The sequence below is a fragment of the Triticum urartu genome, chromosome 2 (assembly GCF_003073215.2).
Source record: "Triticum urartu cultivar G1812 chromosome 2, Tu2.1, whole genome shotgun sequence".
NCBI lineage: Eukaryota > Viridiplantae > Streptophyta > Magnoliopsida > Poales > Poaceae > Triticum > Triticum urartu.
In genome coordinates, this window is record NC_053023.1 from 486,230,944 (window position 1) to 486,255,203 (window position 24,260).

General features: G+C 44.1%; 1 protein-coding gene across 1 annotated transcript; it reads left to right on the plus strand.

Annotated features, from left to right (window-relative positions):
* Nucleotides 1-17,808: 17,808 nt before the first annotated feature.
* Nucleotides 17,809-23,109, plus strand: LOC125541704 (probable magnesium transporter NIPA2). Its single transcript, XM_048705050.1, has 9 exons — nucleotides 17,809-18,190; nucleotides 19,163-19,334; nucleotides 19,470-19,526; nucleotides 19,889-19,979; nucleotides 20,064-20,224; nucleotides 20,980-21,107; nucleotides 21,191-21,328; nucleotides 22,243-22,335; nucleotides 22,657-23,109. Exons 2-9 carry the CDS (start codon nucleotides 19,208-19,210, stop codon nucleotides 22,816-22,818), a joined length of 957 nt encoding a protein of 318 aa, XP_048561007.1. The 5' UTR covers nucleotides 17,809-18,190; nucleotides 19,163-19,207; the 3' UTR covers nucleotides 22,819-23,109.
* The last annotated feature ends 1,151 nt before the right edge of the window (nucleotides 23,110-24,260 follow it).

Here is a 24,260-nt window from a genome sequence, read left to right on the forward strand (position 1 = left end):
TTTAGACAGACAAGTCAATTGCTCTCGAGATAGAGCACCCTTGTAACTGTGATCATCATCATCAATATCAATGAAGCAGGATGTAGACTTTTACCTCCACCATGAGGGGCCGAACCTGGGTAAAACCTCGCGTCTCTCGTCCCGCTCAACCCCTCTCAAGCAACCACATAGATGTGTTGGCCTCACGACTAAGTCCTTCCAACAAGGACATCTGCCATGACAATTCCATGACAGTTGGTGCCCACCGTGGGGCTCGCGCACGGTGGTGATGAGTTCTTGGAGGGATCTCTTTCAGGGATCGAGGAGTTCGCAATTTTCCAGATGAAAAAGAGTTGATACGAAAGGATTTACATCATCGGTGAGTTTGTTGGTCAGATCAATTCCGAGCTAATCTACTACCAGGCTCAAGAAGAACAAAACAGTGGTGTTACAGGCTCTGTCGTGGGTGTTCTTTTATCTAATCTACTCGGCTGTCGTCAGTCGCCGGTGAATTTTCTTTTCTATCAAAGTCAGTATTGGTCTCGTCTAAAGATCAAACATGGAAGAAATTTTTGTGGATAGTTTCGCTCACCACCTCGAAACGGATTCAATCGGCATCTACACATGTGTCCTCGGACAAGCACATCAAGTCAGGCCAGCCGATGCTGATTTCTACTCCAACACATCGACGAGGCGATCTGCCAATACGCTATGCACCTACAGTCAGTACTACTCCTGAGACCGTGCCCAGCCTCTACGCGGCTCACCTCACCGCACGCAGTTAAACGCAAAGTTGTAAAATCAACCACGACTCGGACGTGGATTGGTCAACGTTGACCACGACCCAAAAGCAAGACGATGCTCTTGCTAGTACTATTTACGTGGAGATCGAAAGCTACTGCCGGCTCTTGATGACATCAAGACAAGAGAAAAAAAGGAAAGAAGAAGTAGAAGACACAACGTGGATGGTCAAACTAACAACGACCAGGACGAGCACAGGGACAAGGGGATCGACTCAGACTCTGCATCCCGTTTGTGCGGAGCCGCCGCGCCGTTCCAAGCCGCTCACCTTCTGAGTCGCCACGCCGTGACCTGTCTCATCTCGCCCCGTCGCCTTCTTAGGCACGCACGGCCTCGCGGGCCATCGCTGCCTCAACGTGTCTCTAAGGGGACCTACAGCAGTCGCCGTCACCACGGTCTTCCCCGTCACCTCGAGCCGTCGTGGCCGGCGTCGAACTGCCCGGCCTCGCGGACGCTACGGCCTCGCGCCTCTGACTTAAAGCGCGGCCCTGCCACCTTGCTGTTGCCACAAGCCGCCGTCGCCCTCACACTTTGCATCCATTGAGGACGGCATCAAACCTGCCTGTTCGAGCCGCGGTCCTCGCTCGAGTCGCCGGGTCTCCGCACTTCGTTCAGCCCGCGGCTACGTTCCACCCCGTGCCGTTTGGCCGCTGCCATTTGCCTCACCAAGGAACTCCGAGCCGCCCTTGCCTCCACCTCTGCTTTGATCACGGCGCTGCCATCTACAAGTTGAGTCGCCCCGGTGCAAGCCGCCTCGCATGAACTCCATCCACGCGCGTCCCCCTCGCTGCCGCTACGGTCACAGTCAGCGCCCGAAGGCCTCCGAGCATCTGCCATTCAAGTCGCCACCCGCGGCTTTGTTGAGCCGCCCCGTTGCGAGCAGCACCGCCTCCACCAAGGCCCTGCCTGCGAGTTGTTTTTTTCGAGCCACTACTGCAAGCACGCTATGTTGCCTTCGTTGGTTGGGTCAGAGGCCTCTTCTCTGAACATTTTTTGCACAATTGTTTTCTGAAGCTTCTTGCTGAAACATTAAAAATCAACAAGTCAGTGGCAAGCCATCAAGTGTTTGTCTGGTTACTAAATGGAGGAGGGAACAAGTCGATCAGAGAAGATGATGCTCGTGTTTGGAAGCACGGATCTGAAGGGGCATCCAAAGTTAACATCCATACCCCTGGAGCTAGCCCTTGAAACACAGATTTTTTATCACTGCATATATTGTTGCCACCTTACGGAGAGCAGATTTCAGTGCTCGGTGGCAAAATAGTCTCGGATCAATGAAACATCTGCTGAGGATCATAAGGTCCAAATACATCAGGTGAATTCTGTCCAGTCAATTTCTGTTGATATATTTTTTATTTTTTAAAAGAACAATTACTCTGATTTGTGATATTGTTTATCTAGGACAATTGTTCACTGCAAGAGCGGTAGCGACTCGCCCGCATCCATACTGCCTCTGATGTCGTGGTTGTTTTTACCGTCCGCCTCCGCAGTTTGGTGTATATCAACACACTGAAGCTGCACCCCGTCTGTATGAACTACTTGTTGAGTACAAGCTGGTCACTGTTCCGGTGGCCCGGTTTATTTCAGCAATTCTGGAGCAAATTATCATATATCATCAAGTCTCCGTTTGCACCAGATTGCTCAATGGGCGGGCACACAAGTCACCGCCACTGAAGTTTGTTTGAACATCGTCAACTAGCTGGGATAAACCGCTGGCCGGATTACTGACAAAAATCATACGGGGTCATTTATAACCCGCCGAGGTCAGACTCAACTTTTTGTGGATTCACATCGCGTTGTCAATGCCAAGGATATACAATGAGTGTTGCGAAGATCATCAACTCGCCATCTTGCCTCCAGCTTCAACATATTCCAGCGTTCCGCTGTTCAACTATATGCCGGTTTGTATCACGGCTGAGGGTGAAGAATCTTAAGCCGACTCCTCAAGTCATCTTAAGACTCTGGGGCTACAATGGTATGACTTAGCAAGTTTTGCCAGTTTCTGCAAATTCAAGAACCCCAGGACGTTGAAGGAGAAGATAACCCGATCCCGGAGGCTACTGCCCTATTGGTGAAAAATTTGAAGGCCGTCAAAAAATTTCCGGCTTAAAAAAGTGATTGACAATCATAAAGTTACGGCTCAATAGAAGAATTCCGGGTTATCAGGAAAGATTTTGGTTCAAAATACAGTTCAAGGGAGAATCTGTCTCCCACAAAGCTCTGAAGCTCTCAATATCCGGTTTAAAATTCTGGCTCAAGAAGAATATTATCTCTCGCAAAGTTTGAGTTCTCAGAAAAAATTAAAGGGACCAAAGAGAGTCTGTTGCAAAAGCACAACTCAAATATAGGTACCCCTTGAGCACAGCTGAAAATAATGCTTGGGGGCTTTTTTGTTCTAAAGAACAAAGAGTTCATAACCTTGTGATAGGCTATAAAAGCCGGGCTTGGAAGCCAGGTGTAGTCACCTAAAACCCCGGGTTATCCTACCTTTATGCCAGATGCTTCTCCATCAGGTAATCCTGATTGACCCGCCGAACTCTTAACAGGCACTTTAGGCCCTGAACTCGTTAAGGTTAAAACGCCGGTTTGTCATGAGAGGGCATGGTTTACGGAAAGCAAGGAGAAGCTCAGGCTGATAAAGCCGCCTTCCTTGAAACTTGAATAAATCGTCCTGTGATGCACGATGCTACTCTGACCCCGCGTACTCCTGATAAGTCTATCTTTAAATAAGAACTGAACTTATCTGGGATAAAATGTCGATTGGGTAATGTGAGTACCGGCTCACGGAAAGCGCGTACCTTCCAGTGGCTAATGCTAGTTTCATTGAAGAAGATATTTTGGCTTGGCGGCCTATGAAAGCATTGGATTTTCTGTTGTTTGTTGCTTTGAACGTCTTTTTTCTTTTTTTTCTTTTATGACATAGTAATATATGGTTGAAAACCAATAAGGCTTGTAATGCCTTCTGAGTCATATAAACCCGGCCTGGCTGTGATAGCCTGGCTTATTAGGGATGATAGACTACTCATATCAATAAGGAATTCCTTCTTTTCCGGGAGCCCATTCGGACAGAACTCCAAAGTTAAGCATGCTCAGCTTGGAGTAGTTTCAGGATGGGTGACTGATTGGGAAGTTGCTCCCGGGTGCGCACAGTGAGGACAAAGTGCGCAGAAAAGACTAGTATTGATTTGTGGGGCCAGTCTAGATCCCGCCAGGAGTAACGACCACCGGCGGGTGTGTCCGGGGTGTTACAAGTTGGTATCAGAGCCGACCCTCGCGGTTACACGGATGTTTGCGGACAGGTGCGCGGTCATGTTGTTCATGATTTTTGTGACCCGTCGTGGCACACGGAATGGCATATGTACTGGACTGGATGCACAGACGTATGTGCCAAGAGGAAATGTTCCTGTGGCCCGACGAGGACGTCGGTTCCTCTGAGTGGGGGTGTATGTGATAGCTTAGCTTATTAGGAATGATAGACTACTCATATCAATAAGGAATTCCTTCTTTTCCGGTAGCCCATTTGGACAGAACTCCAAAGTTAAGCATGCTCAGCTTGGAGTAGTTTCAGGATGGGTGACCGACCGGGAAGTTGCTCCTGGGTGCGCACGAGTGAGGACAAAGTGCGATAAAAGACTAGTGTTGATCTGTGGGGCCAGTTTAGATCCTGCCAGGAGTAACGACCACCGGCGGGTGTGTCCGGGGCGTTACACTAGCATTGGACTATAAGTCGCCAGGGTATGATGAGAAATTATCCGGTGTTTATTAACCCGGTCTGGCTTTGGATTATATGTCACCAATATATGATGATCTTATATATTTGGAAGCACTGCGCTCTAAGTTTTGGGATATTACCCCTTGCTGCATACAGCGTTGTAAGCCGGCGGTATATGTCAATTAAACAGGGCATTATGCACTCAATCTTTTGGGTTGTAACCCTTATTGCACAGGTATGATAAGCCAGCGTGTGAGCAAATATCACAGGTATGATATTTTGTTCTGATTATATACGGTTATGATTAAACCGGCCCTGGCTTTTGATGTTAAGTCGCCAGGGCATATGTTGTTTAAAATTCTGTGCAGGATTTGTAGAGCTATGAATTATATAAATGATTAAGCTCAATCCCATCATCAAAAGGGTTATCAATTATTGATTTTCACAAAGGTTATAAGACGCTGGGTTACAAACATCCCGGATTACAATGGATGCACATTAAGTCGCTATCGGCCAAGAGCCACTGAGTATTTAAACTCCGGATTTACTTGTCAACCGATAAGGTATTCAAATCTTTAATAGACAAACTTGGCTGGTTTGTCATGATGATATTGAATGATTGAGGTTTTCCTACCGGATTATATTATTCAAATCTTGAATAGCTAACATGGCTGGATTTTTATTATGGTTATCAATAACCAGTATTATGGTGGAGGTTTTCAAAGTCACTTCAGCGCAATGGCTACTATTTTATCAATGGATATTATTTATTCTACAATGGAAGGAATAGTCCCGAGTCGCTGTAGGCTTACGACCCGACACTTGGGGGCTACATTACTCAAATTGAGATTACATCAAATATGCAAGTCCCATGTCACTGCCAGCATGCACAATGGCACTTGGGGGCTAATGCAAAGTCATTGTTTTGCTCGCCTTATTGAAGACCCGACTCATCACATTGTAATGAGCCGGCCCTTGGGGGCTACCAATTGCTCCTATCAACAATTCAAGGTACACAAGTCTTATTCCATTATATTGAAGGGTCCACTGCTCAGTTGGTAAAGCACAAAGCCCTTAACCTTGTGGACGTGGGTTCAAGCCCCATGATGGGGGTTACATCATATGATGTTCTTTTTAAAGAAGTATATATAAAGTCCCAGCTCAATGTTATCTTACTGAGCCGGCCCTTGGGGGCTACACGTTGCTGTTCAAGTCTACATGATCATATCTACAGAGTCCCTACTCATTATTGGATAATGACCCGGCCCTTGGGGGCTACACTGGTTGAAGTTTTTATGAGTATAAGGCAATTACAAGTCTCAGGTTGCTGCAAGCATGACAACCCGGCACTTGAGGGCTACATATATGCAGTATTCAGTCTTTACTAGTGACTGAGATGAACAACATGGATTTCTTCAACCTGGCAGTATTTATATTAAAACAAGTCTCAAATCATCACTTTGTTCTGCTCAAGACTTGGGGGCTATAGGTAATATGGATATAAGGGAGAAAAATCTTCAAATTCTCAGTTTTGAGTAAATGAGATTGACCCGGCATAAGCAACAATTATGATCCGGTGCCATCAATATTTACAAACCGGCAGTTTTTGGCAACGATAAACCGGCAAGTTCTACATTATCAAGCCGGCTAAATATCAGTTGAATATCACAAGTCACATTTCCCCTGTTTCCTCCTTCCTTCCTTCCCAAGTTATAGCCGCTTCCTCGCTCTCACCATCTCGCATCTGACCGCCTCGGTCGCCATGGTCTTCTTCAATGACCTCTCCAGCGGTTCCTCCGATGATGACGACTCTTTCACTACCCTGGTATGCCTCTCTTCTCTCTCTCGGGTTATGATTTGGAGTGAAGGATTTCAACATGGCGGTCAATTTGAGTCATTTCTTCCTCTTGTAGCTCCCTAGGACCATCGGTTGCAACGATTGGAGCGGGGTGGCTGAAGATCTACCTGCTCGTTCTCACCATCAATCTCCATGCGTGAAGTTAGTTGCGTTTGAATCTGTGGACAGTGGGAGGAAGTTTCTGGCATGTGCAGAGAAGGTTAGCCCCACTTTCGTTGTTACAAATGATTTGTTAGATGTGATCCAGACACTGCCACGGTTCTATGTTATTCTGGATGTGATTAAGACAGTGTCACAGTTTCTACCTAGTACTCCCTCTGGTCTTTTTTAGTTCGCATATAAGATTTGACTGAAGTCAAGCCTTGTAAAGTTTGACTATCTTTGTAGAAAAAAGTGCCAACAATCACAATCTGAAATGAATATCACTAGATGTGTCATGACTTAAAGTTTCATATTATATAACTTTAGCATGCCAGATGTTGATATTTTTTTCATATAAATACGGTCAAACTTTGTGAAGTTTGACTCCAGAGAATTCTAATATGTAGAGTAAAAAGGACCGGAGGGAGTATCTAAAAATGTTGCTATCTCATCAGCGGTGCCATTAGAAAATTATTTAGCACTGCTTCAGCTTTTTGTGCGGCCAACTTTGGTCCACACATCCGAAAAGCCAAGCAGTAAAATACTAAAAACTTTATGGCACGGAGGAACTGGGCATCGGAGCAACTAGGTGCTCCGGAGTCCGGTTCCCTGATTTTTTTCCTCATCATCAGCTCGCCAGTGCAGGGCACCGATGCGAAATGTAGCAACAGTTTTCTTGACACCGGTTTTGGTATACATAGTGGACAGCCTTAGTGCTATTAGTTCTATGTTACTAATTTTGTGCATGTACGCACGTGTTAGTATCAATTTGATGTCATTTAAACACTGTCGCTATGTTGTTGCAGTTAGGCCTTTTTCACTGTTTTGACCTTCTCAGCAAATCTTAGCACAAAATGAACTCTATCGAAAACTATTTCACAATCTGACCCTTTTGGTAATGCCACAAGCCGTGGCGTTTCTTCTCTATTTAGAAACACCAAACTAGCTCGCGTTGCTCCCCTTTATAAATAATTGGCAAATCTGAGTAAGCTAGTGAAACACCACTAGCATTGGCGTTTGGCACTTGGGCAGCAATGCCAATGGGCTTGGCGTTTCCAGCAATGTCGCACGCTGTGGCGTTTCTGCCCTGCCACATAGTGTCTTGACCAGGCCAGCAACGCGAGCTAGGTTCGTGTTTCTATATAGTGCAGCAACGCCCCGGTCTGTGGCATTTCTGAAATGGGTCAGATTGTGAAATAGTTTTTGAAGGAGTTCATTTTGTGCTAAGATTTGCTCAGAAGGTCAGATCAGTGAAAAAGGCCTTGCAGTTATATTTAGCTTCCTCATAAAATGTTTAGTTTGTTATTTATAGTACATGACTAAGAACTTGTAATGTTGTTGCAGTTAATTAGAGCTTCTAATGTTTCTGAATTTTGTTGTTGTCTCAGTAAAAATTAATTCATTTGCACATTGATCTTTTTAAGAAGATATGTCATAATTAACATGTTTCTTTGGTTTTTCAAAATATGTATTTATTGATTTCTATGTTCCTAGAAACCCATTTTCCCTACAATTGTTATTGATTTAATTTTAATATTATAGGATGAATGGAAGTGTTCTTACCTAGAGTGGGTTGATCAAGAGTGGCCACAGTCTTTGAAGATGTGCCTAGAAAAGCTCTGGAGCATGTATGAGGAAGAGAACAGAGATAGGCTTAGAGAAAGTGTTGTCAAGGTTGAAGAATATTTTAAGATGTGGGCAAAAAGAGGAAGATGGAGAATGAGCTCAGATTTTTTAAATTAGACTTTGCTAAGATGGTGTTGGCGAAGGAGAAGGCACTTTCCTAGTTGGTCAGTGCAAAACAGGTTCTTACTGAACTGAAAGCAAAGGCGGAGAAGACGAACTTGGATGATCATGCATCAGTCGATTAGGGAAATGAATATATTGTTTTATTAACATTATTCTTATGAAGGTGAACTAGCTATATGTTTTACTTGTTAGAGTAGTATATATATATAGCCATGTAGCCTTTTGTCTTTACCTCATTGTATAAGGGGTTTTCTGTATATTTCCTGCACCTGTACATGTATATATACTGGCCCATGGCCCCATGGGAATACAAGTTGCATATTTCCTAACATGGTATTAGAGCCTTAGGGTTTTTTTGGCACGCGCAACTCGTGCTCTCCGATCCAATCTCATCTCGCACGACCGCTGCCTTCTCACACCGGCCGTCGTTGTCTTCCCCGTGGATGTGCTGCGCCTGCAGGTCAACGCCCCTCCATACCCCACGCAGGTAGCTCACTGCATACCTGCTGCTGTTCGCATGCTCCTGCATCCACAAGCACGTGGCCCACTGCTACTGCACCCCAGTCCGCTGCACCCAAGAGCTTTGTGCGGGTCCACTCCATCCGCTGATTGTCATCTGCTATTGTTGTTGTTGCTCCACCCAACCCACTGGCCCCGTCCTGCCCGGCTGCTTCCTTCACGATTTGGGCGTCAAGGGCTGCTTCTGCACCTCCAGCCTACTGTTGTTGCTCACGGGTGCAACTGCTCATGTGCTGCTCTTCCTACTGCACCTCCACGACTGCCTCTGGTCTGAATCGGTGCTACCTCGTCCTCTTTCACCGTTTCCTCTAGCCGGCTCTCACGTCCGGATCTGCTGATTCTTTCTACTGGATTGGTCATCTACTGCTTCTGATCTGTGTAAAAAAACTACTATGGTGTCTTCTGCACGCTCTCCGATGATTTTTGACAGTGTTTTCGGTGTTCCCTACACTGATCCTGTCTCGCACATGTTCCTTTCCTTGGTGCTTGGTGCTCGTCCGTCTATGCAGTTGTCCTGTATGGCAATTTCCGCAGATGGTGATGGTCGTTCTACACCGTTCTCTCCAAACAGTCTTGGTGGTTGCTCTTCCGTGACTCTTCCCACGACTTCTGCACATGGTGATTGTTGCTCTACACTGACTCCTATCACGACTTTCACCGATAAATGTCGCTCTTCCACGACACCTCTCGCGACTTTCACCGGCTGTGCTGGTACATATGACTCTATCGACCGTGCATCGCACACGCGCCTTCCCTTGGCGCTTGGTGCTTGTCTACATGCGGACTCGTCTCCTCCATCGGCCTTTGCTGATGCTACTGGTCGTGCTACACTGCCTCCTCTGGCGGCTTCCATAGGTGGTGGTGGCCGCTCCTCTCCCAGTGCTACTACGTCGCCTACTTCAGCTCTCTACTTCACCGAGCAGGAGATTGTGGGACTTCGCGGTCTGCTGACCGCCTCCAGCTCTTCCTTGTCGGGTGCATCTACATCGACCCCTTCAGTTGAGCCCCTGACTGAGTAGGAGATTATGCGCCTTCGGTGCTTGTTAGCTGCATACTCTGGTTCTTCACCGACGGGTTCTGTTGGTTCTGCTACTGACTCCTCTAGCATTGTGAGACCACCTTCTACACAGTCAAGTACATCTCCATGGATTCTTGATACTGGAGCATCTTTTCATATGACTCATGATTCATCCACCTTGTCTTCTATTCATGCTCTTGATTCTCATGTTCATGTTCTTACTGCTGATGGTACCTCCCTCCTGGTTCATGGTCGAGGCATTCTTAGCACTTCATCTTTTCATGTTCTTGATGTTGCTCATGTTCCTCGACTTACCATGCAGCTCATTTCTGGTGGTTAAATTGTTGACTCTAGTTGTCGGGTCATTCTAGACTTTGACTCTTGTTCTGTTCTGGACCATCACACTGGTGCTCTCCTTGGTGCTGGCCCCCGGCACCGTGACTCTCAGGGTCTCTGGGAGCTTGACTGGCTTCACCTTCCCTCCGCTGCTACCACCGCCAGTCTCTCCACCTCTGTTGCCTTGTCTACCAGCTCTTTTCAGCAATGGCGTCATCGCCTTGGTCATTTGTGTGGCTCTCGTCTCTCCTCTTTAGTTCGACGCGGCCTTCTTGGATCCATCTCCGGCGGTGTGTCTTTAGACTGTCAGGGTTGCCGTCTTGGTAAACAGATCCAGTTACCTTATCCTCATGGCGATACTGTGTCTCAGCGTCCTTTCGACCTTGTTCACTCTGATGTTTGGGGTCCAGCTCCCTTTGCCTCGAAGGGAGGTCATCGCTACTATATTATCTTTATAGATGATTTCTCTCGACACACGTGGATATATTTTATGTCTTCTCGTAGTGAGGTCTTATCTATCTATAAGCGTTTTGCCACCATGGTTCACACTCAGTTCTCTACGCCTATTCGGGTGTTCCGTGCTGACTCTGCTGGAGAGTATATCTCCAAGATGTTGCGTGGATTTCTTGCCGAGTAGGGTACTCTTGCTCAGTTCTCTTGTCTTGGTGATCATGCTCAGAATGGCGTGGCTGAGCACAAGCATCGTCACCTTCTTGAGACGGCTCATGCGTTGATGATTGCAGCCTCTCTTCCGCCTCACTTTTGGGCTGAGGATGTCTTCACTTCCACATATTTCATCAACCTTCAGCCGTCCACTGCTCTGCAGGGTGGTGCTCCTTTCAAGCGTCTTTTTGATCGTTCTCCTGATTACTCGACGCTTCGTTTGTTTGGTTGTGTTTGCTATGTTCTTCTAGCCCCTCGTGACCGCACCAAACTGTCCGCTCAGTCTGTTGAGTGTGTCTTCTTAGGCTATAGTGATGAGCATAAGGCCTACCATTGTTGGGATCCTATCGGTCGTCGGATGCGTATTTCTCGGGATGTGACTTTTGATGAGTCTCGTCCCTTCTATCCGCGCCCATCTTCCTCGACCTTTTCAGTGGAGGATATATCTTTCCTCACTTTTCCTGACACACCTATCACTCCCGTTCAGCCCTTGTCTATCCGTCGTGCTACCCCTGCTTCTCCACCTATTATCGATTCGCCGTTACCATCGCCCATGGTTTCATCACCTCCCATGTCACCCGATTCTCCACCTTCATCACCAGTGACTTCTTCATCTCCATTCCCTGAGTCTACCTCGGTGATTCCTCCTCGTATTTTTCCATCTTTTCCTCAGTATTATACTCGTCGTTTGTGTCCTATGGATGCGTCTACTGATGTGCCATCTTCCTCCTCTCAGCCTACTTATGGCTTACGTCCTCCTCCGCTTCCGCCTGTTGATCGTCTTGGTTTTCCGAGCACCGGTGCTGATGTTCTAGAGCCGGCTTCTTATCGTCAAGCTGTTGTTCATCCCGAATGGCAGTTTGCGATGGCAGAGCAGCTTGCTGCTCTTGAGCGCACTGAAACGTGGGACCTTGTTTCTCTTCCTCCTGGTGTTCGTCCGATCACTTGTAAGTGGGTCTACAAGGTTAAGACTTGCTCTGATGGTTCTCTTGAGCGCTACAAAGCTCGCCTTGTGGCTCGTGGCTTTCAACAGGAGCATGGTCGTGATTACGATGAGACTTTTGCTCCTGTGGCCCATATGACCACTATTCGCACACTTCTTGCCGTAGCCTCTGTTCGTCATTGGTCTGTGTCTCAACTTGATGTCAAGAATGCCTTTCTTAATCGTGAGTTGCGTGAGGAGGTTTACATGCATCCCCCACCTGGGTATTTTGTTCCTAATGGCATGGTCCGCCATCTCCGTCGCTCTCTCTATGGCCTTAAGCAAGCCCCTCGCACCTGGTTTGAGCGTTTTGCCTCTATGGTGACTGCCGTTGGTTTTTCAGCGATTGCTCATGATCCAGCGTTGTTTGTCCACCTTTCTGCTCGTGGTCGGACTTTTCTTCTTCTCTATGTCGATGACATGATCATCACTGGCGACGACCCCGAGTATATTGCCTTTGTGAAGGCCCGTCTTAGTGAGCAGTTTCTTATGTCTGATCTTGGTCTTCTTCGGTACTTTCTTGGATAGAAGTCTCTTCTGCCGCTGATGGCTTTTTTATTTCCCAAGAAAAGTATATCCAGGATCTTCTTGCTCGTGCTGCGCTTACTGATGAGTGCATTGTTGAGACTCCCATGGAGCTCAATGTTCATCTTCGTGATACTGATGGTGACCCCTTGTCTGATTCGACGCGTTATCGTCATCTTGTTGGGAGTCTTGTCTATCTAGCTGTCACTCGTCCGGATATCTCTTATCCAGTCCATATTTTGAGTCAGTTTGTTTCTGCTCCCACTTCGGTTCACTACAGTCACCTTCTTCGTGTTCTTCGATATCTTCGTGGCACGATCTCTCACCGTCTATTCTTTCCTCGCTCCAGTTCATTACAGCTTTAGGCCTTTTCGGATGCTACGTGGGCTAGTGATCCCTCGGATCGCCGTTCACTTTCTGCTTACTGTGTTTTCCTTGGTGGTTCTCTCATTGCCTGGAAGATGAAGAAACAGACCGTGGTTTCCCGTTCGAGTGCAGAGGCTGAGTTGCGAGCTATGGCTCTTTTAACGGCAGAGGTGACTTGGTTACGGTGGTTACTTCGGGATTTTGGTGTTTCTTTCACTACACCTACCCTGCTATTGTCTAACAGTACAGGTGCTATTAGCATTGCGCGTGACCCTATGAAGCATGAGCTCGCCAAGCATATTGGTGTTGATACTTTTTATGTGCGCGCTGGTGTGCAGGATCAGGTTATTGCTCTTCAGTTTGTGCCTTTCGAGTTACAGTTGGCGGATTTCTTTACGAAGGCCCAGACTAGAGCACAACATGGCTTCTATCTCTCCAAACTCAGTGTTGTTCATCCACCATGAGTTTGAGGGGGGTGTTAGAGTAGTATATATATAGCCATGTAGCCTTTTGTCTTTACCTCATTGTATAAGGGGTTTTCTGCATATTTCCTGCACCTGTACATGTATATATATATTGGCCCATGGCCCCATGGGAATACAAGTTGCATATTTCCTAACAGTATTGTGCTGTTTTCAGGTCGCTATCGTACTGTGATGTTAAAATATATTTATGTGCCTAATATGAAATTGGCAAATAGTTCTTCGATATGAAATGTGAATTTGCGTAATACTGAAATTATTAATTGTAAACTAATAAACCTGCTAAATGGGTCATGGAACTTTGCAAACAGTTCTAGTAGTAAAAGCGATTGTGATGGATAGCCCAATGCCATACAATTTTCTTCATCAAATCGTCTGTGATATGGTTGAATAAAGCAAACGGTTAACGGAGGAAGAGCGTGTGTGAACATTACACCTATCACACACGAGGCTATACATAAAACTATGTGGGATGTATATACGAACGAAAATGTTCATCTGGGATTCACTATGTGGGATGTGCAGACAAACGGAAACGTTTCTCTAGGATTCACTGTGTGGGATATGCGGATGAATGGAAACGTTTCTCGTGGATTGACTGTGTGGGTTGTGTAGACGAAGGGAAACATTTTCCTAGGAATCACTGTGTGGGATGTACCTATCAAAGGAAACAGTTGTGCCTGTAATATTGTATGTGATGGCTAGCCTGATCGCACACGAGCTCATTTTGCGCAGTGTGTGTGACCGGAGGGTCTATCCCCGACGGTTTATAGGTCATGTGGGAAAGACCCCCCTTATCGCCCACACTCACTAGGCGACGGTTTAAAATGCCATCGCGGAAAGGGGTTAACAACTGTTTGTATAGCAGCTCGCTGTACTAGTGATTGGTCCCCCTTTAATCCCGTATGAATCAATTTCTATGGTATGAAGAAGCTTCTGTCACTCTTGCCCTCCAATGCATAGAACTATCAACATACAACTAACCCTATGGTGTGATCCACACGCGCGTTCATATGATGGGCACCAAAGGACAGCAACATAATCACAAGCAAATTAAACCAATCATAGCAATTCACCAAGTACCCCAAAAGACAACAAAAATCTACTCAAACATCATAGGATGGAAACACATTATTGGATGATAATATGAAGCATAAAGCACCACGTTTAAATAGAGGGTACAACGGGTTGCGGGAGAGTGGACCTCCAAATATAGACAAGGGAAGGTGCCGGAGGTGTTGGTGAAGATGACAGAGTTGTTGGAGTAGATCACCGTCACATCATGATTGCCCGGGCGACGTTTCGGCGCCACCCGGAGAGAGGGGGAGAGAGCCTCCTCCTTCTTCTTCCTTGCCCCCCCAGATGGGAGACGAGTTTCCCTTCTAGTCCTTGGTCTCCATGGCTCTCGGAGGGCAGGAGCCCCTCCAAGATTGGATCTCCCTCTCTCCCTCTCTATGTTCTCTTCGGTTTCGCGTTCTTGTTTCTGGTCCTTCACCGTTTCTTAAATTCCCGGAGATCCGTAACTCCGATTGGGCTGGAATTTTAGCACGATTTTTTCCGGATATTATATTTCTTGCGGCGAAAGAAGGGCAGCAACCGACTTACGAGGGCCCCATGAGCCATCTGGGCGCGCCCAACCCCCTCAGCGCGCCCAGGTGCCTCATGGCCCCATCAGGCACCGTCTTGCGTTGATTCTTTTTCCCAAAAAACAAATATATTTCAAAAATCTTCATAAATTTTTATCGCGTTTGGACTTTGTTTGATATGAATATTCTGCAAAACAAAAAACGTGCAACAAACAGGAACTGGCACTGGGTATTGGATCAATATGTTAGTCCAAAAATAACATAAAATATTACCAAAAGCATGTGATAATTATAGAATATTGGCATTATAGATACGACGGAGACGTATCGTGGCCGTTGTTCATGTTGGCAAGCGGTGCTCGACTATGTCGCTCAGAGCATGTTGAGCGTCCTTGTCCGCGAGCGGTTTCAAAATGATTTGGCATGAATAACTATCTACTTAATTAATTAATTATAAAAATAATTAAGTACCTACCTAATTCTCTCCATGCCTACTTAACTGTCAACCAAGCCAATTAATTATCCGCCAAATTGGAAAAAAAATCCCTACTTCTAATATCTGTAGGCATAATTAACTATCTACCTAATTAATGAATTGCATTAATGACTCAGTTTTCAAATTGATTCAATGCAAAAATCCTATTTAAATGAACCCAATTAATTGCATATGTAATTAACTATCTAGCTAATTAATTGCATTAATGCTTTTGTTTCCAAATTGATTCAACATTTGATTTCCAAATTATTTTCGCATGAATGACTGCTACAAATAACGACTATGTAAATATTTCCTTTGATAATAGAGATATTACACATTTCAGGCACCTCTTGTATTGTTTGATTGTGTCTTTGTGGTAACGCTTTTGCAGTAGATTAAATTTTACAAGGCCTACCGTGTATTATATGACACATTTTCTTAATGAATTTCTTGACATTTGAATGGCCCCACTTGATTTGAGAATGTAGCATGTTTGGCTCTATGTATGATTAAGAAATATAATATGATCGTGTACACGAACGCCTATACGTGGAGGTCCGACAACACAATTGCCGCCACGGCCATCCTTGACACTATGCTCCATGCCCTGGATTCTCGAGCATCGTGCTAGCGTTAGGTCCAGCCATGGCGTCCCTCCAAGGGGCGGGCGAATGCCGCCTACCAACTCCCCTTTAATAGTAGAGACATATATGATTTTTCTAAGATCAAAATATATGTATGATTTGGTACGGTAAGAAAAAAATATATGTTATTTTTGTTATATTAGATAAGTTTTCATCGTGACATAATAGTAGAGATAATAATAGTAATAAATGGTATAGTGTGCGGGGTTAGGAATTTTTTATTGAGGAATATCTGATTTTTGGGAAGGTTATCGAGAAAAATATCATGTCTACCTTTTAGGAAGGTGATCTCGCATATACGGTTTAATCTCTGGATTCTTAATTACATATTATTTCCATGATTGAATTTAATCCGCACCTGTCAAAGCAAGCATGAAACAAGATCTCACTGGTTTAATGGGAGGGAGAAAAATCTAGTGAAAGGATGGTGGGAGGTGAGGCGAAATTAAACCAGACGAAAATAAAACCGGTGAGGAGAAACTACCAACTCCCCCTTTAGCAGTAGAGATTTCACGAGTTCGAAAATGTTTGAAACTTTGTATGGTGTCTTCATTGGACACCTGTAGGGTGTTGTAAATATTTAAAATTGTTACGACAAAAACTTGATACACATCATGTACAAACAGGACACTCACGCCCGAAGTAGCTTTACATATGGTGGGCACTTCAATGTACCCGCCACTGCTAACTTCTGGATATTTTTTTGCACGGGTCACCACATTTTTAATCTATGGCGAGCATAAGTATTGCCTGCCACTGCTAACTTCTGGATATATAAAATTTATTTTTGACGCGGGTCTCCCCAATTTATCTGTGGCGGGCATAGCTAGGGCCCGCCATTGATACCCTCCGTACTAGTGGCGGGGTTCCATCCTTGCCCCCCAATGCTCACTTTCATTATGCATGCAAATTTGGGAGAGTTCACTTGTGGCGGGTTTTTATACTCGCCCACCTCTGCTAGGCTAACAACAGTGACGGGTACGTTTTGCTACCCGCTACTGTTGCGTTTCCAAAATAGCAATGAAGGGTGACTACCTATGCCCGCCACTAATTTGAGGCCACCTATAGGCCTTTTCCATTAGTGAATGGCCAGATTAAGCCCTTTGGGCGACATGCTAGAGGGGCAACACGAATGCGTCCTCACCAGACCGATGGGTTTCGACATGTGTCCAGCGGGTCACACTCGTCAGTCTGACGTGGTGTACGCATCCGGGCATGACCGGGCCTCCTCATACATGTTCCCTATATGAGCTGGATATAGAGGTGCCGGTCAGCCAGGACATATATGGCTGGTCTGAGAAGCCTGCATGGGTCACGACTCTTTGACCTGTCACTCACTAGACCGTTCTCCCGAAAGTACGGACCATTTGAGGGGAGGGGAACTTTTGGTCTATGGATGTATATACCCCCTATATGGGAAAAAATAGAAATTAAACAAAAAGTCAATAAATTCTGAAAATATTTTTTAAAGCAAAATTGACCTTCCATTGTACTGGTAAAAGAAATTCCACAAAAAAATCTCGTTGACTTATTTTTAAAAAGACAAAAATTTTGGTCAAAATTGTGTGAATAGTGAGCTATAACAGAAAATGAATTTCTTTTTGCCCTGAAGTCAATGCTGGTTTTTTCTTGGTAAAAAATTATATACTACTAGTGCAAAAGAAAGTCAAGTTTATTGTAAAAGAAACTTTCAAACATTTTTGACTTTTTTCTTGAATTATCATTCATTTTTTCATATGGGATGCATATACACCCGAAAATCAAAGGGTATTTATCGTATTTGTGGAGCCTGGGTGTAGATTCTCTCAGCAACTGATTAGACCCAGCTCGCTATAGAGCATTTCTTTCAGAATTGGAAATACAGAGCCTTCCGGCGGTCACCATGCATGGCTAGCCGGATCTTTTTTGGCACGAATAAATGGGCGAAGTTAATCTTCTGCGTGAGCGTGATTACACGTGACAGCTCACACTTAAAGTTTGAGGTTTATTTCGTTTCAATTTTCCTCGTACTCGTAGAGCAGTACAGCTGGCTATCGAGTACCGGGCCCGCTTTCCTCTTTCTGCATGGGCTGCGGGAGCCGTTCCAGCGAACGTGGAGGAGCCGCCCGACGCCCGACGGTTCTTCGATTCTTCCCTCCCCACGCTGCTCATCCTCTCCGCCAACTCCCCACACCAGACCACACCACACCAAATCCCCAGTCGTAAATCAGTTGCGCCCCACCGTCAGCGGTGCCGGCGACTGGACACGGCAACTCCCAGCCGCCACCTTCCGCCGAATCATCTCTCGTCGCGGGGTCCGGCGGCGGCGGCGGCGGCTCCGCACGGGCTCGGATCGGTTTCACCTTTTCTCGGTAAGGAACCCTAGCTTCCTTTGGGTACTCATCTAGTTAGATTGCCTACGTACTTACTTCCGGAGAGCGCAAATCGATCTCGATCGGTGTCAGTTAGGCTGAACGTTTTGGGGTTCAACTGAACCCACGTCTCCGCACACTAAATCCGCCCCTCCTGTCCAGGAACAAAAAAGCACCCGTGAATGGCGTGAAACATACTGTACGTGGCTTCCAAGTAGAAACGAATCATATTCTCATGATTTGTGTGTGCCGCACTCCTGTTCAAAATCTGGAACCCCGTTTTGAGAATTTCTGGTGGTACAACTAAGCAGTCCTGCAACTAAGGTTCAGCAAATTAGTGGAGTACCTTTACTTTTGTTGTCCTGGTTCCTTTGAGTGATTAGGATGGTTTGCCGCCCCCTATACTACATTGTGTATGTCTTTCAGTCTTTATACTTCTTTTTACAAAGTTCGACACAAGACATTTGGTGTGAATGATGGTTTGCCTCCTTTGGATTGGTTATGTCGTTGTACAAACAGTCATTTCATTTGCCTTTATGTGTAGGAATTTTTTTTTATGCCTGGACGTTTCCATTTGCATGTACGAGTTTCTCTTCTAGGCTATATACATACGTGAGCTGGAGCTGCCATTTTATCCCAATACTTTTCTGAAATAGCGAAAAACTGAAACAACTTCTTGAGGACGCCAGGTTCTCTATCAGTAGCAGGTTGCGTATTGTTCTTGTATTGCCATCTTAGTGTTGCGATTTTTGTGACAGCCCACAGTTTCTGATTACTTTACTTATAATTTTAAGACTTTGGATGCATATCTGTTAATTCTCATAATATCTCATCGTGATCTTCTACATTTCTATATGGACCTGTTCCTGAAAATCCCAATTAAAAGAACACAAGGTCCTAGTGTTCTAGTGAATACGTTCAATTTGAACATTTATAAATGGTTTAACAAATGTAAACCTATTTCTTATGTAGGATACGTGTTGAATTTTGTAGTTGATTGCCAATAGACTGCCAAACATGGTGATGTCTCTAGACAATTTAAGGGGCTTTGCATTAGCCACATCATCAAGTGCTTTTATTGGATCTAGCTTTGTGATCAAGAAGATTGGCCTGAAGAAAGCTGGGGACGTTGGGGTAAGAGCAGGTTGTGCCTCCCTCCTATATCTATTTCAATATTTTTTTCTCGCATACAAGGTGATTTAATGATAAAGTTTAAATATTTATTCTGCATTTAATCCATTAGTAATTAATCTACGTTTTTTATCCTCATGATTTATAGGTTCTGGAGGCTACTCATACTTGTATGAACCGTTATGGTGGATAGGAATGGTAACTAGTAAGTATCACTTACATTGAGTTGTTTTTTTATGCGTTGGCGTTACAGCAAAGGCACTCAGTAGAGATACTAACCCAATTGTCTTTTCTTTGTGGGGCAATACCCCACGAAAAAACTGACTTTTGTTCCCACACAAATATCTTCGAATAGATGTGTAGTTTGGTAGTTTTTACATCGGGCATTAGATGTCAGGTACGGATAGTGTCCGTGCTTATACCATTTATGAGAAGAAGGATGGATCACCTCCTCACAATACTAGAACACAGGAACCTAGTTTTACTATAGTTTTATTTGGAATGAACAATATTTTCTGATATGATGTAGGCTTGAAGTAATGTTTATCGCTCTATTATTTCTTGCAGTGATTCTGGGCGAGGTGGCCAATTTTGCAGCATATGCATTTGCGCCAGCAATACTTGTTACTCCTCTGGGAGCATTGAGCATCATATTTAGGTTTTCCACATGCCATCCTTTCTAAGCCACAATTCCGGTGAACTGATAGTAGAATGTTTCCTTAATTCTCTTTTGTTCATGCAGCGCAGTGCTAGCACACTTCATTTTGAATGAGAGGTTGCATATGTTTGGCGTGGTTGGTTGTGCATTATGTGTTGTTGGTTCAGTTGATATAGTTTTGCATGCCCCGATGGAAAGAAGGATTGATTCAGTTAGCGAAATATGGCAACTCGCAACTGAACCAGGTATCTCTTTTCAAGTCCTTAAATAATTCTAGCTGCTATTTCTCTTAGTTTCCCTTTGAATGAATGTTCATTGTGACCATGTGTCCTTAATAATATAGTTTGCTTTATAGCCAATTTACCATCATACTCCCTCCGTCCAAAAAAATTTGTCCCTTAAATGGATGTATCTAGCACCAAGTTAGTGCTAGATACATCTATTTGATGGAAAAGCTTGGGACAAGTTTTTCCGGGCGGAGGGAGTATGCAGTAATATTTTCTAACTTTCACCAGAGTTTTCCAGTTAGTTTCATATTTTTCCCAAGTAGGTCTCAGGAATATCTTGGCTATATAATTCAACAAAAAGAATATCCTTCTGTTAGCCGCTCCTTTTGTGCTTGGTCCCTTGTAGTGTTTGCTATTGTTCATTCTTTTAATGGATGGCAGTGCTACTGCATTGGCTTTAAGAAACAAAATGCTACATACAGGAATAAGTTTCTAAGTTAACAGTTTCAATTCGTTACTTGTTTTTGTGGACAAGACATGCTGTGTCATTCTACTGGATTTAATACCATCTATGTTTATATGCACTATATCTGTGGGAATACATCCGTAAAAAGTATATGGTGTTACACCACCAAGAAAGTATCTGAGGGAAGTTGTTTCCCTTTGTGCAACAGTCTTTATGTTTGTGGCTATGTTTTCTATCCCGCTTTTTCAGTATAATATTTATGTTATCAAATCCATTTTTGACACACAACTATAATCTGTGCTGGCAGGTTTCATAGTCTATTCTTGCTTGGCTGTAGCTCTTGCACTTGTTTTAATGTTCTGGGTTGTTCACCATACCGAGCAAAGAAAAATGCTCGCGTATGTTGCAATATGTTCACTATTCGGGTCTCTTACGGTAGGTTTACAATACATCATACCAGGACTTGAGCTGTTCAAATTGATTTAGAACGCCCTGATGAAGTGCTATATTTGGAACAGGTTATCAGTGTTAAAGCAGTGGCCATTGCTTTAAAGCTCTCATTTAACGGAGTGAACCAATTTGTCTACATCCAAACATGGTTCTTTATTTCTGTTGTGATTATATGCTGTTTAGTGCAGCTGAATTATTTAAACAAGGTAAGCTCTCCCGTCATATTCAATCAACTGAAGTATACTGCCATACATATGAATTGCATTACTTCAGGGCCTAACCTACAGTATTCCGCAAAAAAAAATTGAAATGGAATTGCCAATATTCTTATCACTAGAACAACTACAGACAAACCGAAGGATGCAAGCGGGCATTCCACGAAGCCCACATACAAGTATATCAAAAGTCAGTCCTATGTGGATCTAAAATAAAAGCTATACTGGGTTGACTTTTATTATACTTGTATGCTGGTGTATGTAGGCTCCTGCTTGCATCCCAAACTACATTGAATGTGCAATGGTTGTAATTCCCATGGTAATAGGTCTGTTAACAAAGGATGCTTGCCGATTGCCATTCACCCAGGACATTTTCTGAGAAGTAAAGTTTGATGGTTAGCAATCTTTTTAAGCATGTCTACAATCTCAGACATCAATTTTGCAGTTCTCCTGTTTGTAAAATGGTAATTACTTGGAAAGTAGTACTCTACTGATGAGTGTACAAGCACCGTACTTTTTTAAAGGAAAGTACAAGTAGTGTACTGAACCTTGCACTTTGCGGCGACAAATCCCATCTCTGAATGGTGTGCACAATATACTGCTCTTACCTCGTCTGAAATATCTCATTGCAGACGTCTAAGCATTCTAAAGTTTGTGTTGCATAAAAGAAATGATTATAGAACATACTGATTTGAGTTAAAGCTTTTTTAGCGCACATTTGTGAGCTAGAAGTTTTCATAGCTTCTTTAGCACTTGTGATGAAAGGCTTAGTGCTTCTGTAAGAATCTCACAAGTTCTACTTGCTTTAGTTTTACATTTGCTGATATATGTGAGTAATTTGCATCTTTCGAGCACGGCGTTACAATATATTTGCAACAACAACTTTTCCCTTGTGTTATTTTCAGGCCTTGGATTCATTCAATACAGCTGTGGTCGCGCCTGTATATTATGTGATGTTCACCATTCTTACTATTCTTGCGAACATGATCATGTACAAGGTGATGCACATATCGTTTCCTTTTGTAGTTTCATGAATGCAATAGTTTTTAGCAGTTTCATGAATGCAAAATTTTCTAGTTAGCCATTTTCCCATTTCATGAAGACAAGATATGGAAGTTTCACATGAATTCCTATTTGAAAATGTGTTCACTACGATACTACATAACCATTCTGAAATGCAGCACTATGAACTAGTGATATTGACTCGAAATTCCTTTGTAAATCCTCTATCATATTAAGGACTTGAATAAATTGGTACGTAGTATTGACTTATGAATGCGACTAGATAGCATTTGATGGTTGCTACTTTACTATCGCAGGACTGGGACTCTCAGAATGCAACACAGATAGCAAGTGAGGTGTGTGGGTTTGTGACGATTGTTGCGGGGACATTTCTTCTGCACAAGACCAGAGATATGGGGAACACACAACCTGACTCAGATTCTCTGAGAGCGGACTGTGAACTCCAGGAGCATAGCTAGTCACACTCTCCTGTTGAATATCTAACATATCAAAACACATACTCTTGTTGAACGTCTAACATAGAGATCTCCCTAACATATACTGGAACTTTTGGAATCTCAGTCCACATGCATCAATTGCAGCTATAGTACTGGTTTAGCACATTAACAATTAAGGATCTACATATATGCGTTTTTATAAGCTTTATAGGAATATTTGCTGTAATGTTAAATTGTTAATTATGCCAAGAGTTGACGTTTCTTCAGTTTAGGGAAACACTTATATTCCATTGTAGTTGTGAATATAATTGATGATATTCGACCGTAATGTGTCGCTAAATTCGGGATGTTAACACCGGGGTAGTAATTCTGATGCAAAACATACTTATGGAACTACAGAGGCAAGGCAGGAGTTAAGTGGAGTTTTTGCTTGTTTGGATGCCACCATGGTGCATCATTTATAGTACATTAGTTTTTCCTTTCTTTTGTGGGAAGCACACACATTGTGGTTCAGAATTCACGTGGGGGGCTGGGGCTGGCTAGGGGGTGGGGGGGGGGGGGGGGGGGGGGGGGGGGGTAGTCCACGGATGCGAGAGCCGCCCATCCAACACTGCTTATATACATCCGACCCCATTTTTTTTAAGTCCGCACATTAAAATAGCCGCATGTATAGTTTAAAATAGTTCAAATGCAGTAGTAGTTCTCATTAGAAAAGTTCAAATATTACCCTTGCCCCTTAACCGCCAATAGATGCTTCAGATCTTCCTTCAGTTACTTGTGAGTTGTTCGATGCTGAATTTGTTGATGCATTTGAACAAACACTGGTACGCATCGGTCCTATGCAAACGATTTTTAACCCCTTTCCGCGATGACATTTGGAACCGTCGCCAAGTGAGTGTGGACAATAGGGGGGTCCTTCTCACACGACCCAGAATCGGGAATATGCCCTCCTGGCACACACGCTCGGCAAAATGAGGTCGCGTGCGACCGGCGAGCGATCAAATACAGAAATACATACAGTAAAGCTAAAAAAACAATTATACGGCGAAATTGTTTCCGGTCGCAAGTACATCCCACACAGTCAGTCCCCGCTAAACGTTTCCGTTCGTATGTACATACCACACGGAAAACGTTTATGTTCACAGGTACATCACACACAATTTTTCCTGTTAAATCGTTTGCGTTATTGAATGCATCACACACGGTTCGTAGAAGAAACTATGTGGTAAAGGCTGTCCATCACACATAGTTTTTATGTGGTAAACGTTTGCGCAAGGTGGCCTAACACAAACAGTTTTCAAGAAAAAATCGTGTGTGATTGTTCATTAATCCAACACGGTTTATTCATAGAAACTGTGTGCGTTGCCTGAGGTCATCGCCCATGGTATTTTTTGAACAACCGTTTGCAATAGCAAAACCCAATTAGCAGGCTAATTATCCGATTATTCATAATCCATTTATTA